General features: G+C 40.6%; 1 protein-coding gene across 2 annotated transcripts in view; it reads right to left on the minus strand.

Moving 5' to 3' along the window:
* Nucleotides 1–1,984: 1,984 nt before the first annotated feature.
* Nucleotides 1,985–18,173, minus strand: part of LOC109964497 (rho guanine nucleotide exchange factor 25-like) — an 18,267-nt gene continuing 2,078 nt past the window's right edge. Inside the window, exons 2-16 of one of the 2 annotated variants that reach the window (XM_020607829.1) lie at nt 16,580–16,926; nt 10,596–10,915; nt 10,395–10,499; nt 8,094–8,221; nt 7,257–7,323; nt 7,020–7,123; nt 6,760–6,829; nt 6,029–6,118; nt 5,844–5,936; nt 4,980–5,030; nt 4,782–4,859; nt 4,494–4,685; nt 4,238–4,418; nt 3,942–4,147; nt 1,985–3,862 (exon numbers count right to left, since the gene is read on the minus strand). In XM_020607829.1, the coding sequence (XP_020463485.1) occupies nt 3,776–3,862; nt 3,942–4,147; nt 4,238–4,418; nt 4,494–4,685; nt 4,782–4,859; nt 4,980–5,030; nt 5,844–5,936; nt 6,029–6,118; nt 6,760–6,829; nt 7,020–7,123; nt 7,257–7,323; nt 8,094–8,221; nt 10,395–10,499; nt 10,596–10,915; nt 16,580–16,673 (1,866 nt within the window). In that variant the 5' untranslated portion in view covers nt 16,674–16,926 and the 3' untranslated portion in view covers nt 1,985–3,775. Of the gene's footprint in view, nt 3,863–3,941; nt 4,148–4,237; nt 4,419–4,493; nt 4,686–4,781; nt 4,860–4,979; nt 5,031–5,843; nt 5,937–6,028; nt 6,119–6,759; nt 6,830–7,019; nt 7,124–7,256; nt 7,324–8,093; nt 8,222–10,394; nt 10,500–10,595; nt 10,919–16,579; nt 16,927–18,173 lie in introns of both variants that reach the window. The other variant, XM_020607828.1, reaches the window with a different exon arrangement.

Here is an 18,173-nt window from a genome sequence, read left to right on the forward strand (position 1 = left end):
GATGGGCACTGTGTCCGCATGAGTAGAGGATTTCATCATGTCCTCCAAGGCTTCCCCAGCTGTTTTGTCACTGACACAGTCGTTAACTTCTTCCTGGCTTGTACAGACAAAGTCCGGCAGGTCGGCTTTGACCCACGTCTCAACAGAGTAGCTCACACTGGTGAGTATGGTGAAATGTCTCTGGCAGAATAATATTCATATGAAACATAAAGTAAAGACAGGACCAGAGTGTTGCACAGTAAAACACACAAATGTTTATAGCATTTGTTTTTTGCATTTATTACCATCGTTATGACAAAAGCACCAGCTGTGTCCCAGTTCCACACACACTCACTAGCAGACATACCAGTTGTATACAGCATGCACTATACTGGTACTTTGTATTAACAGGAAATGATACAAGACGTGAAACAATGGAGATCACTCAAATATTGCAGGTTCATATTTAAAAGTTACTGCAGATAAAACTTAACAAGAAAAAGTGCCAGATTTTGAATCAGAAGCAATTTGTTGGCCCAGTGCACATACAAGAAATGTATCTCTGGTTTCTAACAGCTCTTAATGGACTTACAGGAGACAACAATAAACATACAGCTAAAAACAAATCACAACAATGTTGAATGAAGACAGGTAAACACAGATATACAACCATTATATACATTTGTTTAAAGTTTTCCAGCTTTCAGTGGTTCCCAAAATCTTTTGTGAATGTTTTCCATCAAAAAGTATTAGAACATCGAGAAACTCCATGATCAAAACTGATTGATTATTATTCCATTTACTTCCATGTTCAGTGTGTACCTACTGTGTTGCATAAAACCCAGTTAAAAAAAAACCTTGATTTTACGCCGAGTGTCTTCGGGTCTGTCAGGCCCGAACAGAGTGAATGTCGTCAGCCTCACATTGACCCCTTTGAAGTCACCTTGTTGAAAGCCAATTGACACACAAACAGCCCACAACAATTCCACACAAACACACACACACACCAGTCCCCAACTCAAACCCCCCAGCTCAAACACAGAAGCGGGGGGCTGGCGCTCTTGGCCACTTACTGTTGGTGTGACCAATGTGCCATGTTTACGACCTATTGGTGGGTCTAGTTTGCATCTTTTATGATGCTGGCCCATCCACAGGGCTACATACAAAGGTCCACGTGGGCTCTTGTGATGATGTCATGATCGATCATGTGGCCAAGGTTGGAAGCCAGTCAGAGATTTACAAACTTTGATTATGATGACTTATAAGCCATACAGCTGCTCTGGTCCACTCAGACCCAAAGACACTCGGCGTAAAATTCAAAAAAGGAGAACACAGGGTTACAACAAGTTTCGTCACCCATCGGCCGCCTCTGATTCTGAACGTATGAGATATGGTGTCCTGTTCTTCAAGAATCGATTGCAGTGTTGGACTAGGAATTAGCTCCTCCTGTCCTCTGGTTGTTTCAGATTAAAACTTCTTTGATTATGATGACTTATACGCATTCACTCTGTTCCGGTCCTCTCAGACCCGGGAGGACACACTACGTAAAATTCAAAAGAGGAGAACATGAGGTCTCCATGAGCCGATCTGGGTTGGTGTGTAGATGTGCTGAGTAAGCCCCACTGGAAAATGACAGACACGGCATGAGATGAAGGAAAAAGCAATAAATTAAGAGAGGACTGATTCTGGCTGTCTGGATGCCCTAAATGTGAATAATAAATTAGTGTAATAAATTAAGGAAATCAATTTTAACTACAGTAGCCACATTCAGACAAAATGTTCCTCATTGCTAATGCACCAGAGGGTAAAAAAAATGAGATAAGAACTAAAAAGATAGTAAATTATATCATTCCAATATAAAGATAAAACAAATCTTGACTAAAGATTGTAAATCAAAATTTATATACAAAATTATATGAACATTTGTTTAAAACAGCATTACTTTTTCATTTATATATTACCACATAATAGCAAACAGTATATTTAGCTTATTTATTATGTTCAGTTCATCTTATTTAAACATCCAGCAGATACAAGTCAACATAATAATTAATTTGGAGTCATGTTTCTGGTCACTAGATGAATGTAGGTTCAATATTAGCCCAGCTTTATTCTCTACCAACTCCTGAGAAACATGCTCCACTATGTTGGACAGCTAGTTGCTAAATGTGACGGCAAATGAGGGGGAAGAGTGCAATAAATGGTACCAGATTAAAACTGAACATTTGTGGATGAAACAACCTAAACAATAATCTGCAAGATGCCAAAATGCTCTGCTGCACTGAGATTAGTTGTGTTCATCACTACAGTCGATCCCTTGCACATCATATAGACATCTGATCCATTGCTGATATAAAAAGACTGATCTGTGCAGCTTTAAAAGGGTGTATATATACAAAATGTCTAGTTTTGTGAGGCTCCAATGCTGACACGCACAACATGAAAAACTACAACTTTAAGATGATGCTTTAATTTAACTGCCACTGGCTTTTACAACAGGTCAAAAAGCCAAGTCGTGCTGTTCAGAAACAGACACTGAGAAGAGAAAGCCTGACTTCTCCCTGAGGGATTAGCATCATAGACAAAAAGACGGCACATAGGAAACCTGTTAGCTGTACACTCATAGCAGAAAGGAAACACTGCTCATCCAAAAACACAAAGAGGGAGAACAACAGCGACTTTGTGGAATCTGATAAACCCAACTAATAAGAGCACTGTGGTCAAAGCATTTCCTCCTCTTGGTGGAAGTCTGAGTCAATGAGATAAAGCTGTAGGTCAGTGAGGTTTCCATAAACTGGATGACTGAATGACAGTGGCTACAGATTAGACGAAGTGGGTTTTCAAATCCATGCACAGACAACAACAGGATATTTGACAAAGGCGACCAGAGGGTCATTTCCCCTCATCATCAGTGATCCTGACAACAAACACTTACACTAGTTGTGCTAACAGAGTTTTGTTTTTACTAAAGTGAAAATAAAGTAATGACTTTGCCTTTAAATTAAGCCTCTTTAAAGGTGCATTACCTAATTTCTTTTCAGCCGTCTATTTCTGAGCAACAAGGTAAACTACAGATGCCTGGTTGGGACAAACTGTACAAAACACAGCCACCAGTTGGAAGCTAGCATTAGCTGACTAACGAGTCTATGGCAACAGTGAGGAGACAGTCCTGAACATGACTAACAAAGCACTAATGTTACAAAAAGCTCAAATTTCTCCCACATTAAAATCGTATGAATTCAATTGTAATGATACCAAAGCAAACACATTAGATGTTTACACATCTAGAAGAAAGAATGCCACATACAAATTAAATTTGAGTCCTTTTGGCTGCTTTTAACATTCTCTGTCCCAAAAAGCCAAACTGATATTAACCCTGTTTTTCTTTCTTTGGCTTCGCTCTGCAGAAGTGAAATCACAGCGTGCTGATGCATGGAGTACACTTGTACATCACTGCACCAAAGTGACAGGTTCAACCACTAGAGGTACGTAAAAAGATTATTGCCAGCTGTTGTTAATAGTTCTGTAAATGTTAAGTTCATAAATATTAACTAATTTTCTCTCTTAGCTGTTCAGTATGGAGTTCATATTATTCCATTATTATCAGCAACCGATAAGCATTGGTCATATTACACATATCACTAAAACTGCTTTCTACTGAAGAAATAAACTGTAATATTGCTACTTCAACTTAAGAACTAAATTATCTTTTATCACAGGATGTGTAATTGAAGTGGCCTGATGTACCTGCAAGCTGTGTTGGCTGCAGGGCGACAGACCATTGGATGCATCACGGTCATGTCTCACCTCTAGGCACAAACTGAGCTGGTGCAGAAAGTGGAGAGTGAGCTGTTCTCTGTGTCACAGCACAAGATCTGGAAACCTTAAAACAAAGAAAGATGTCAAATAAATAAGATGTCAGATGTATGCACATTTGGAAGGAATCAGTGCTGTACACTCACCGCCTCAGTGGTCGGGCTGTGTCGGGACAGATGCAGAGAAGACAGGGAGGTGTTGTGAGACAGCAGGCCGGGGTGTTGACATCGGTCCACGGATGCCATGGAGTGAGACTGTAGGCATGATGCTGATGCAGGTGGAGAACTCATGTTCCTGCCCAGACTATTTGACTTGCTTTCCCTGCGTTGGTACTCTATTGGGGACTGAAGGGCTACAACGGACAGGAAGAGGTGCCAGATTATTTGCATGCACCAAACTCATTAATCAGCTCTTTTACTGAAAAAACACTAAGCCCTGGCACCATTAAGGAAGTTCCTCTGTGTCTCTAAGATTTGGAATATGTCACTGAGCCAAGCTTGCTGTATTTCTGGTGACGACGCCTGCATGATGAACCGTGTCACGCTGCCATCAGTCCCCTGGGAGGTCAGGACGAGACAGCATGGGTCTTCTTCAAAGTGTGTCTCCACACCCAAACAGCTAACCTACCAAGCACACAGGAGTCTTATTAAGCATTAAGAAAAAAACATAAAACTAACAATGAAAATAAAAATTCTTACCTTGATGCTGGATTTGAAAGTATACCCTGGCAACAAGAAGCCTTTTTTTTTATCAGTTGGCTCGCTGAAGATGACCAGCTGCTCAAACAGGAAGACCTGCCTCTCCCTGCCTTTAGACAGGAAGCTGCTTTCCTGCTCACTGACAGAGAAGGTATCCTGCTGGAGCAGCTTCCCTTGAGCTGTGATTTTTCCCTGAAACAGTAAGTGTGTCACAAACACCGTAATAGACCACACGTAACTGGATATGTGTTTAATTTGTGATGATGGATTTTAAGAAAAAATTGTCACCTCAAAACCTTGAAGCCTGCCCACACTCATCATATCATTACATCTTTTTGGCACAAAACACACCATGTCCACAGCCCTCTGATGGAGGAGATTGGATGTAGGAGAATCAGTAAGTGAAGAAAAAAGATTTTGGTGCAAAAATAAAAATTGCTGCATACTTATTCATTGCTTTTTTATCTTTACACAATGAGCTCCTACCTGCAGCTCCTCAACATCCCTTCCTGCTCTGCTGTAGTACTTCAGGAAGTCCTGAGGGTGCCAGTCAAAGAGAGTTTTATTTAGAGGTTTTGTGACTTTAACAGGAAAGAAACATGACCTTTTTCAGGACTACTGTATGGCAATGAGCATCATTAATCTGATGTTTGATTTAACTTTCCTGTTTTTCCTTTTGCATCACTTAATCTCAGCATCACTTTCTGATAAGACACCAATTATAAAGGTTTTACAGTATAAGCTGTACTTGATGGCTTTAATAAAGCATTTACTGATGCTTTATAGATCAGTTATAAGCCAAAAATAAGAAAAACTTCTGGGTTGCCAGAATGTGTAAAATCCTCCTCCAGCATGGCACTTGTCTTTTTAGCTCACTCTCTAATTCATTAGCAAGACTTTTCCAAACAGAGTGGTTGACCACTTATCTGGAACGAAAATCCATTCAAAAACACCTTATTTGGGTCATCTGCAAACTTTAGGATTTTAAAAGAGGGGTTCTTTGAGGTGCAGTCGTTTGTATAGAGGCAAAACAGCAGCGGGGAGAAGCCTTTCACCTTTTATTAATGACATAAGTGAACGCTTAATGGCTTTGAGGGGTCTTCCTAATGAACTTAAGTGATTGCAAAGTGTCATGTTTGAGGAGGATTTTCCACAACCCGGCAACCCAAAGGTTATAACAATCTATGAAGCAGTAGTAAACAATTTATTAACCATTAATAAAGCCATTGATTGCAGCAAATAATCCTTTCATAAATGATGACTTATCAGGAAGTAGTATCTGATGCTAATACATGTAAAATGATTGGTATCATGTAAAAGTGCCACGCACAGTCGCATTAAACAACAAACCTTCAGCAGAAGCTGATACTTCATAATCCGCTGAACAGGTTTGATGAGAAGGTCACTAAGCTGCAGCCTGTGACCCAGCTGCCGCCTGAGATCCTTTGAGGTGACACAAAAGACAGAAAGTGTTCAAACCAAAAAGAACAGAAAAAAAGCCTTTAAAATTGTCTGTGGTATGAAACTGCACTCACCTCAAAGTAGGTCTCAGTGTACTCAGAGACAATATGCTCTGACTTGGGTTTGTTCTGACAGTAAACCACATACATGTGAAGACGTCGTTCCTGGGAAATTAAGACAGAAAAACAGTTCATGTGATAATTAAAATAAAATGACATGTTTGCATATGTATGGGAGGCCATGTGAAGAAAAGACAAACAGAAAAGGAATAAAACCTCAGAGCCCTTTTGTTGTGTTCCCATTCCCCTCCAGAGTTTTATAGAAGTTTACTTAAATCAGTGTAGGATTACTGCTCACTCAGTATTATTACTCATTATCATCATTGTTCCAGTGCAAGAGAAAGAATGGCTTCATTTGCTGTGGATAATATTTTCCATTTGATGTTTGTGCTCAATTCTGATCTATATTCAGAGGTCTATTTTAACCTTAACATCAATGTGCAGTGTAAAATACTAAAATAAGAACAAGTTCATAGTGGGGGTGTTGGTTTGAGTTTTTCATGGAGCTCTGCAATCATCCACTTCCAGCTCATTTCCACACACTCTCTGGAGCATTTATAATACTGTCTACTCTGAGAGCTCTTTAGTGAAGCCAGTCTGATTACAAGAACTTTTACAAGACATCTCATCTGCAAGTTGAAGACACATCTTGATGGCAGGGGGCCGAGGCCTGAAGACTGCAACCTTCAGCCAAACTGAAAGAAACCTCTCTTTCACACTTGTTACTCACTGATCACCAGACTCACATGTTTGATGAAGAGCTGGGCCAGCCTGTCTGGTTCACCCACACTTTTCCCCAGCTCTCCCAGGAAATAACTGTGTGACACGAAGCAGACAAGGTCAGGCAGGAACAGTTCTCCAGTCAGATAAACATTCACACAGTCAGGAAACAAACAGCCACAGGGGGCATGACACACACCAAATCATCATGAAACATGAGAAGCTCAGAAAAATAAGTGCAAACTCTAAGACATTGTTCAAATTCAGAGGAACTGAGAGGACTCACTCCTTATGCCAGTCATAGATCTGGTGGATGTTTCCAAACACAATCCTGTCCTTCCCCTTCATGTCCTCTGGAACTCCCTGATTAGCCATGGTGGCCATATAGCCCTTTACACACATATTTCCAAAAAAAAAAAGCTTTCAGTTTAAGACATGAATTGCAGCATCGATTAAGGAATCAGCATCTTGTCTTGTATAAATGCCATGAACAGATTAGCTGAAGCTTTGAAGAGAGACACACCTCCACTATCAGTCTGAGATCTTCCACATACAATCTCTCTGTCTCTATCAGCTCAGTTAGCACACATCTGTCAGAGAGAGATTTTAGAAATGAATGGTGATCATAAAAAGAAATGAGCATTTAAATAAATAAATAAAACTAGAAATAAAAAAGGGATATTTTGGCAAATACACTTCGAGTAAGATGAAAACTTTGATTCCACTCTCATGTTTCATGTCTGAACAGTGAGACAGGGGAAACGACTACAGTAGCTTGGCTCTGTACACACTGGAGCATGGATCAGGTAGTGCCCAAGAGTGTGTTGTCCCAACTCGACCCAGACCCGACAATTTTACAGTATATAATGTCTGAACCTGACCCGAACCCAACGCAGTTGAGTTTGTACGATGTTCCCCCCCCCGATCATTAAACAAAACTGACCTTTGAGTGCTTCAGCTGTTGAGCCTAAAGTTTGACCTATGTGTCCAAACCTGACACGGACCTGAACATAATTTCTAAATTTTGTAAATTTTGGTCCAAACCCGGCCTGAGGCCTCAGGTAACCGATGGGTCCCTTTAGGACTGGTTCACATATCCACACTGTAGTCCACAGTTAACAGAACACATCTCTAAAGCTCTCATGTTAAATCTTGTTTGTTTAATCTGCACAAAAATGTTAAAATACCCATCACAATTTTGTAGGGGGGTTATGTGCCAGACCTCCAGTCATTATGCTAATCTAAGATAACCATCTCTTGGCTCAAGAGTGATATAAATCTCTTCATCAAATTCTCAGCAACAAAGTGACTATCCCTCAAAATGTTAAACTATTCCTTTATTGTAAAGGTCAACACCTACATGCTCTTCTCTAAGGCAATGTTTCTCTCCGCTTCACTGTCCGCTGTGGCAGACCACTGACTGCCCGAGACATTGGCCACAGCACAGCCATCGTCCCCCTGGAGAGCGTTGATGCTGGATTTTTGACTCTAGGATACACAAACAAGACAGTACAGCTTTTGGTAAGCATCAATCTAACATATACGTAAGAGGAGACAGGCAGTCACTTGTGTTAATTTGAAGTATTTACTTGTTTATTTCCATTTTATGCTACTTTCTACTTCTACTCAACTATGATGCGAGCATCAGATCTTAACAAAAATGAATTTTAACGCAAATACATAAACCGAGGACAACAGACACTGACGAAACACACACTTTGAAAAACGACAAGGACTTGTGACTGCTCAAAGGGAAGGCGGGGCTCAAGCCACTGGGCATCAGTCACACACACGTAAATCATTAGGCTTCAGCATCGTTTGACTGAGCTGTGGAAAAATAAGAAGATGTGAGGGTCCTAATTCTGGGGAACACATCAGTAGAACAATTTTGCTGATCCTCTTTTGGAAAGTCATCCCAGCCGAAAATCACAAGTAACTTGAGAGTAATAATCATTTTTTAATGTCTCTCCTCGCTGCTGAAGAGACTGTGAGGCTGAAAAATGTTGAAAAATAGAATCGGGCCTGACAGATAAAGGTGAACACTGAGTAACATTTAGTTACAACATGGAGAGCTGTTATATAACAAATATCACTCCTCAACTAAAAGCACTATAATCTAATGTGAATTTGATCATAATTCTCTTGACATACTGTAGTCTCGCCACATTTTCTCTGCCTTGGTGCACTAGATGATAATCCTCCTGTGGAGGTGGTTTGTAGGTTATTATTTCAGGGGTCAGCCAGAGGGTTCAGGTTCCACGTCTGAATCACATCTTCAACCAGCAACCTCACACATTAAAGCTATGAAAAACATCTGAGGTTAATTCAGACTCCATCTCTGGTCCAACCAGCCGCCTTTAAAACTACTGAGCTTAGCTTGGTGTCTGCTTTCAACGCTTCCTCCTGTCTTATAGCAATTTCTCAAAAGTCTGTTAGCTCCTCTGACAACTTTGAGAAAACTGAAGAAATGGAGTGATGACGTTTTTTGTAGACCAACCCAGAAGTTAGCATCACCCTGGTTCCCTCCACAAAAGGCCGATTTTTTCATGGGATTATTGCAGAAAATATGCTGTGACAAACAAGTTTTATTCAGCAAGATAATCTTTACAAGTGAACACCACTTTTATTACTTTTGAAACCCAAATATGATTGCCAGAAGTATAAAGCTGTTGTTAACCTCTAAATGAACTGCACCAAGGTCCCACGAGATCAGCGTCACCACCACAGCTTCCATCTTGCAATCTGATTTATACACTGATCCAGGCAGCACAACAATAAAGGAGTAAGGAGCCAAAGTAAACATGAAGCTGAAGGCATTCATGAAATCTCAGAGGTCTTTTGGACAGAGAGGTTTAAAGTGAGGACAGTCATTTATCAAGCAGGCTTGGTAGGTAAAAGGTTTCAACCCTTTCAAAGCAGTTTCTGCTTATGTGTTATAGAAAGCTAATGAAACTGGAATTTGTCATCCTTTAAAAAGAGCTGCCTAACATCCACAGGTCAGTTTCACACCTTGCCTGCAGGCCTCTTCTTCCTCTATTTTTTGCAGTCACTTCTGCATCCCCAGCCCTGACCCTGCAACAGCCTAGTACAGACAGCTTGGCCAGTTGATTATTTCCAGATGCTGTCTAGAAAAAGCCCACAGCATTGATTCCATGCACCAGAAGTACTCAGTACAGTATAGGGTTTTCAGAAATTAGTGGTGTGTGTACATGTGTGTGCTTGTGGGTAAGCATGCACACAAAATAGGCAGCAAAATATGAAATTATGTTTTATTTATTTGGCACAATTGGTGGAAGTCAGAAGATGTGTGCAAATAGGAGCCCTTTTACGTGCAACAGAAGAGGAAGTGGGGGGATGCTTATAATAAATAGTTTGATATTTAAGTGCATGTGTTTCAAACAAGCATAGATTATTTGATTATGAAATCTACATTATCTAAGGGTTCACTGTTGAGGAGAAAATTTCAAATGTGTTTTTCTCAATTCATTTCAATATAGGTTCTTACCAAAACATTCTATATATAAATAAAATATAAAGCTGCATGAAACAGAACAGAAGAGTACAGATCAAGACAGAACAGAAAAAAGTACAGTGCAGTGTTGGCTGGACTTGAATAAAATAGAACAGATCATAATAAAGAAGAATAGAAGCGAGACATTACTAGACTCTGTGTGTCTGTGCCTTGCAGGAGTTCAGATAAGTCACTCTGATTGAACAGCTGTGTCTGAGAAGGAGCTGCTGGACTCAACAGACTGTCTCTCCATACCTGTACACAAACATAAACAACCATTAGAAACAAGCAGATAAAACTGTGTTTTCTCAGAATTAATACATTTATAGATTAAAGTGAAATCTCTCTCACCTTGTCTCCACTGGGGAAGATTGTGTAGCTATCTTTTGGCTCCAGAGGCCTCAGTTGCGCTTCACTGTGGGAAAGAAATGATGGCGAGTGCCTCCTGACTGACCTGCACATCTGCTTCTCGACTTTTCCCGCTCCTCCTCTGGCATCAGAGCTCAGTTTGCAGACAGGCATGGTGAGCCATTTCTTGAGGGCACTGACAGGATGCCGTGATCCTCCAGATGACGAGTGGGAGCAGGGACTGGAACTGCGTGAGGCCTGGTGTGCTCCAGAGCTCACTGATGGGGCGGTGCTGCCATCACTGCCCACTACAGAGTATGACTCTGCTACACACACACAGAAGAAAACTGTAAGCAGCTGGACTTCTCCACTAACCAAGTGGTTTGCGCAGGGCACCATCTACAGTATATGCATGCTGTGCACACAGGTGTCCCTTCTCTCTATGGTCCCTTTTACACCGAGTTTGCTGCAAACTGGTGTTGTGCTGACCCTTCCTCACTGTGGCTTTTTTTATTTAAGTTCTGTGTTAGTTTTTCACAGCTGCCAGAATCCCAGTACTAGAAGCGTGATGCTTATCATGATATCCAACCATCTACCTATGTACTTGACACAATTAATTTTTATTTTGCAAATGAAACAAGCAGGCTGGTACCTAATCCACAACCACCCTATTTTAATCAAGAACCCTAATATTAACATTTCACAATGTTCTGCTGATTGTAGCAAAGTAGAATTTTTCACGAGCCCCTGTTTGGTTGTTTTGGACTCTTCCCAGAAGCCATGATTCCCTGTCAGCAAATGTGCTGTGAGCTGTAACCATAATGGCTAGCTTTCAAGCAGTCAGTGAAAATCTGGCTCAGCCATTAAGCCAAAAGTGCCCTGACACAACTGTTAAACACAAGACACAGGAAATTTATAAAAATTGTGGTTTATCTTCTGTTCCATTTCAGTGCACTTTTATTTAATGCAACTAGCAAAGTCTAAAAGTCCTAAATACAAAAATATTAAATTCACTGTTCTGACACAGACTTAGTTGTGATACTTTTATTCAAATAACATTACTAAATATTTATCATATTAAAATACTGGCAAAAGTTCAGTCTCCTACAAAACAATCTAGACATTTGAAAAAAGGCTGGATGCAAATAAGGCTCCAGTTAAACTAAGTCATTCTCTGGCCCTTCACTCACACAGTAAACAACACAAATTCATTTCTATAAAGGGATGATTTAGAAGGAAGTGAAGGAGGGTGTGGGTGTGCAAGTGATAAGAAAAGACTGAGAGTGTACATGTGGCTGGTGATTCTTGGGGTGAAGGCTGAGCTAGTGAACAGCTGAGACAGTTTTCAAAGGTTACGCTGATAGTAAAAAAAAGTGTAGGGGGAAAAGAACTTAATGACAATCCAACTGATTGCTGTCCAGACATTTCACTGTACAAAATATAATGGTGATCCATCCAATAGTTGTTGAGATCTGTCTGGATCAGAGTTATAGACCTACACTCTGAACGCTGGCAGCTACTGTGTCACAAAGTACAAGCTTGTGTTGTCAATTCCATTGTCTCACAACCTTCAGTGCATGCTGTTGTCTCTCTCTTGTATTTCCGTTCACTTTCCACAGTAGTTGTGTTTCACTTGGTACAATGAGAAGAGACCAAATTGTCAGACTGGCTTTACTAACCATATCCTCAACTAAGACCAGAACAACTGATGTTGTTGCAAACATTTACAGTGAACATGCTCACATACACACAACATACTGCAGAACATTTTATTACCCTGGACCATCTGGTCTGCCTTTTTTTTTTTTTTTTGTTAATCAATCAAGGTCAGGTCATTTGGTACAGGACTGCTTATAACCATGTCACCATCTGCTGAGGTGATGCAACAAGTATACCTTATTGTAGGCTTTTCTGCAAATGCATTAACTGAACTCAACTCTAATGGTGCATGATGGTCACTGTGACATCCACGCCTGAGCTGAGCAGCTTAGCTGGTCATGTTTGTTTGACATGCTTATGTAACAGCTGGATCACCATTAGGACTGCAGAGAGTGTCAGCACCTGTGCATCCTGTGAATGCAACCTTAGAAATACAGACATGCAGATGCTATTTAATACTTATCTCTATCCATGAAAGTAATTTAAACTCCAAGTTCATTTCTTTCTTTTATCAGCATCAGGCTGCCAATCAAAGCTGTCAAATCAAGTGAAATACACCTTTTTTTTATACCATCAACTAATGTATTAAAAACTAACTTACCAGAAAAATGACCACTTGTACACACATTAGTGTGAGAATATTTACCAAAAACCACAGAAGTGACCTCCAGGAAAAATAACTTTGATTTATTCTTTGAGTTTTTAGCGTGGCTCATGTCATCTGCTAATATGAGGGTGGCAGGATTTATGACCTATACTGCAACCAGCCACCAGGGAGCAATCAAGTCATCATGGCCTCACTTGGTGGAGCTCTTAGCCTGTCCATTATTTGTACAGTCAATGGGTCAGACCAGTGAGTATCTTTCTGATCAGGCAGGAACCTGACCTCAACCCTTAGTAAATCAAATGTATTTGCTAGAAAGCTATGACAAGAATGATTACAATTCATCCTCATACTGTATGTGATAACATCCTGCATTTTGAAAGCCAACCCAGTTACAGTATCTACATTTTAGCTGGACATCCTCACTCCACCACATCCTTTTTCCCATGGCTCTGCAGGCTTCTGCTGTGGACTCTTACTCGTAAACTATGGTCAATCTACATAGTTTATGCTTGCTGCATGAAAACCTCCTCGGTCTCTACTCAGTCTCCTCTCACTGAAGATCTGCTTAAGTCTTGAGTTTAGGTTTGAGTTTAGAGTAAGCAAACTGAAGAATACTGAACTCGGCACATCTCAGGTTCTCGGGTCCCTGCAGTGGCGTCAGGTGGCGATCTGCTAACAGTTTCCAGAGTCCAGACAAAACACAGGGAAGTATCACTTATGTCTGCTTCACAATCAAGTTCAAATTAAGACAAGCCAAGCAAAGCATACAGCAGTCAAACAGTGCAACAAGGCTGAGCTCATATGTAAGCTACTGCACATGTTAAGTGTTCTGTCTAACTAAACACTTTTGGGTTTGTTAGTCATCATGTTTACTTCTTCACATACTGGCAGTGATGACCTCACACACACACTGGTGGGCTAATGGACTGTTCATGGCATATTCTGAGGCAGTGATGTTTACGTAATGAGACAGTGAGACAATTGGCAGGACTTTCAAGTAAATTTCCAAGTAAGTTTCTCAAACATACTTAATCTGGAGGTGGTTTTTTCCCCCTGCTTTTATAAATAGCTGTTGGACATACTGCCAGATAAAGTGAAACACTTCACCACCAGATTACACATAAAAGGTGCTATTCTGACTGTAGTTGCTAGTCTTTATATAAACACAAAAACAAGCAAATCCACATACACACAAACAGATAAAAGGTTTTTTTTTTAGAGCCAGAGGGGAAGTAAACACTTTTTCTAACAGCACTACTGAGTGTCACATCACACAGGCAATGTCCATCCCAAAGAAAAATGTCAGAGTGCTTTGATTAAGGTTTTTGAATAAAGGAGAGAAAGCAAAGTGTCTCAACACATGGCGGTTTTCATTTTCACACCTCTATTTGCAGGGTCTGTCTGTGCAGTGCAGCTCAGAGGGGAGCTGCTCCATAATCACCCGCTGAGCAACTGGAACAACAAAGGATTTAAGGGTCGGGGCAGTAATGGGATATGTTTGTGTGCCTGTGTGTGTGTGGGGGGGGGGTGTACAGCTGCCCTTCCTTTGACTGTGTCACACTATTGTAGGACAACAAGTTAAGGAAATAACTTTCTGTGTTTACCCATTGCCACACACATGCTGTATATCTACACAGAGAAGAACAGCAGCCCACATTGCATCTGAATGCATATTAAAGGCTGTAAACCATTATAAAGCCTCATCCGGTTCTTTCAAACCAGGAACTCCGAGGGACGACTCAGACCACTTGAGTATATAAAAAATATAACCGTGCTGGTTTATTCAAAGAGTCACAGGCAAGAATTCACACTTCCAGTCCAGAGATCTTCCAACCCCCAGCCTGCCAAAGCAGCCCGGAAAACAGAAAAGACCCCGAACCAAGCATTGCTATACAATATTAATCCTTTCTGGGCTGTCGAACCGTGACGTCACCCGATAAGCAAGCCTTGCAGCTGCTATAACGTTTAGCCAAAACATGAGGAAAAGTCAAGGTGCGTGACTGTTGTTTTCGTGGTGTGTATCTAAAACAATTGGACATAACCTTACACATTAAGACAAATATTAAGACTAGCATTACAGTTGACACTAACAGCTCTTTTCCTGTAACCTTGACGTGCCTGCAGTCTGCACTGCAGGCTGAACAGTTAACAGCCTAAGCTAGTCACCCTGTCTGCACTAAACATTCCTAGACAACAAATCTCTGAATATCTATCTAACTAAAAAATAACCTAACAATATGAAGAAAAGTAACTAACCCTACAGCTGGAACAAAAACATAAAAAAATAGAAGACTTTGTAATGTAAACGAATGCTTTCATCTCATAATATTTACAGTTTGTAATGTATAAATGAACACACTTTCAGTTTTGCCCCCTGCCACATATGGAGCCACAAAACTGACAAACTATACAAAAGGTTATCAGACTTATCAAAAATATACAGTAAGTGAACATAACAACAAATAGACCTAATATTTAGTTTGGTTATATAGTTAAAAGGAAGTATATTTAAAAAATACATAAGGTTTAACCTCCAGTAGGCTTTTAAATGGTAAAAAACTCCACTCACTGACTGGTTCCTCTTGTAATGGTAGCTAAATGGTAGATACTTGGAAGAGACATGAATACACCACTCTTGACTTCATCAAGGACAACAATGAAAGTTCCAGACTTTATTTTGCTATCCTTGGTATTTTGAAGATGTGTGTGATTTAATGTCCTATATTGTTTGATAAACTAAAAGAAAACGTTCTTTCCTAGCGTTTTCTTCCCAGCTAAAACGCTTTAGCTACTTTTAAAATTGCGATACTGCTGCAGTGAGCTATATAAGTGATTAACACTATAAATCAGGAAGAAAAGAGAAAAGTTGTTATTACACAACAGCTGATATCTGTGTGTGTGTGTGTGTGTGTGTGTGTGTGTGTGTGTGTGTGTGTATGATTCATTGACTCCCCTGTAGAGCTCCAGATGTGACTCCATCACTGACTTGTCTGTTTGGGACATGAATTACACATTTGCTGTGCTTACTGTTGCTGTATTATGGCCTTTCTAAAGGAATCTGATGATTTCCTGTTAATCAGCTCTATAAAAAATAGGAATGGAACTGTCTTTACCTTGTCCTCTGTTAAAGATGTGCAAAAATCACAAACTAAGCTAACAAGCTAATTCTCCCTACTGTCAGAAAAGTAACCATTTCTTGGTCATTGTGCATCATAACAGTGCAAGCTACTGTATAGTGTGACTTTACCATTTTACAACCAATAAACAAGCACAAACTAACATAAACAAGCAAACCACAGGATGCTAACATTACCCTGAACCCCAGGAAAACTAGTAGCCACTTTGTAGAGGATAATAGTGAACCATTTCCTTTTCCAAGAGTAAAAAATAGCAGACTAGCTGAAGGGCATGTACCTTGAGTGTGTGAGGGTCTACAGGTATGAGGTAATAATACTTTTTTCAACCATTATTATGCATATTTCCGACATTTATGTATCTATAAAGGCAAGAAAGTTTTAGGAAAAACATCCTCAACAGTGAAGCATTCCTTTAAATTGTCTGAACGTCACCGATCACTTATTTTGTTTCTGTTATTACAAAAATAAAGGGGGATTAAGTAATTAAACAGCTAGTTTTAAACTTTGTGTGCAGACTTTATTCAGCAGTCAGAAAACATGCTAGTACAAGTTCTCCTGCAGAGCAGAACATCTACTGTACGTACCTCTGATTTGGGAAAAGCAGCAGCCACATTTGCCGAGCAGTTTTCTAAACAGGTGCTGACACCCACACCTTCGTTGGTGGTGACCCCCCCTCATGATGATCCACTCCTGCTGCTAGACCTGAGACTATCAAAAGTAGGCATATTGCTGGATGGACACACACGTAAGCACATGCACAGAGACTATACTTGTGGTACTTGCCAGATGAGACAGAAAAAAACAAGTAGAGAGAGCTCCACAGTCATAGTCCAACCCAAGCCCATGATCTGAAGCCAAGCAGTTGCAGAAAATCAGAGATCATCCTCTTCTCCACTCCCAGGGCTCTGTGTGGTCAGATAGCAGGCAAACACTATCAAACGGGAGAGAGGCAGAGAAGAGGAGGGGTCACAATGAGGGAGGGAACAGTAGCTAACATGCTACATTGCTGTGCAGTCATCTGTTCCCAAGTCCCACCTCCTCTCATTTCTCACTGGCAGACATTTGTGTCCCTCACAGGATGATAATAATCCCCTTTTAATTTAGCACCAACACTGGGTCAAATTTTGATTTGTCTAATATTCTGGTTTATGACCAAATACCTGCAAACCAAGCTTCAGATGTGCTTTGGGTTTAGTACAAATTAGCCAGAATCAGCCTGCTACTGCACTAAAATATTATGGTGAAAATGGTCAACATCATACTTGCCAAACTACAATATGATAGCACTGTTATTATGAGTTAACATGCTTAAATTTAGCATTTAGTATGTCTGTAGGCGCTTTTAGACTTGTTAAAATTAATATGTATTCTCATCTGTCATCTTTAAGTCAAAAGCCAAATTATGCAAAATATTGCAAATTTCACTAAAAAATCATTGCTGGCATTTAAGTATAGTACATACTGTCACAAGCAAAGATGCGTCAACACTCAAAGCACACCCTCTCCCTCAGCCAGAGCATCTGGCTGAGGGAGAGCACCTGCTTTAAGACCACAACCATCGTCACCCTTCCCAAGAAGAGCCCGGTCACCTGCCTGAACGACTACAGGCCAGTGGCACTCACCCCAATTATTATGAAGTGTTTTGAGAGAGTGCGATTGTGAGCAGCTCATTAAAAATGAAGTGGGCACTAATCTTCATTCTTTGTTACAGTTTAGTCCCCCTCACCAGGAGGGTGAGGGAGAACTGTGGTAGGACTCAAGTGTGCTGACCCAGGTGCTAAAAAAAAAAAAAAGAGGTTTAATGGAACAAAACACAAAGGACAACATAACAAGGTCCATGTACATACATAATCAACATAGCATTGAGATGGATGAGGAGGCCTGGACAAACAGGTACAAAGACAAACTAACGACAGGACTCAGGAGAGCAGGAGGATGAGGATGGACAAGTGAATAGACAGGCTAACCAAGAGGACAGGGGAACAAAAAGGATATCCACAGCACAGGAACTGTCAGCTTGGAAAAAAAATGACAGTATGCCTACCAGCCCAACAGGGCCACCTCAGACGCTATCGCAGCTGCCCTCCACTATTCCCTTTCTCGCCTGGAAAATGGAGACTCCTACACCGGGATACTCTTCACTGACTACAGCTCCACCTTCAACACAGTTGTCCGCCA

The sequence above is a fragment of the Monopterus albus genome, unplaced genomic scaffold, assembly GCF_001952655.1.
Source record: "Monopterus albus unplaced genomic scaffold, M_albus_1.0 scaffold89.1, whole genome shotgun sequence".
Classification (NCBI taxonomy): Eukaryota; Metazoa; Chordata; class Actinopteri; order Synbranchiformes; family Synbranchidae; genus Monopterus; species Monopterus albus.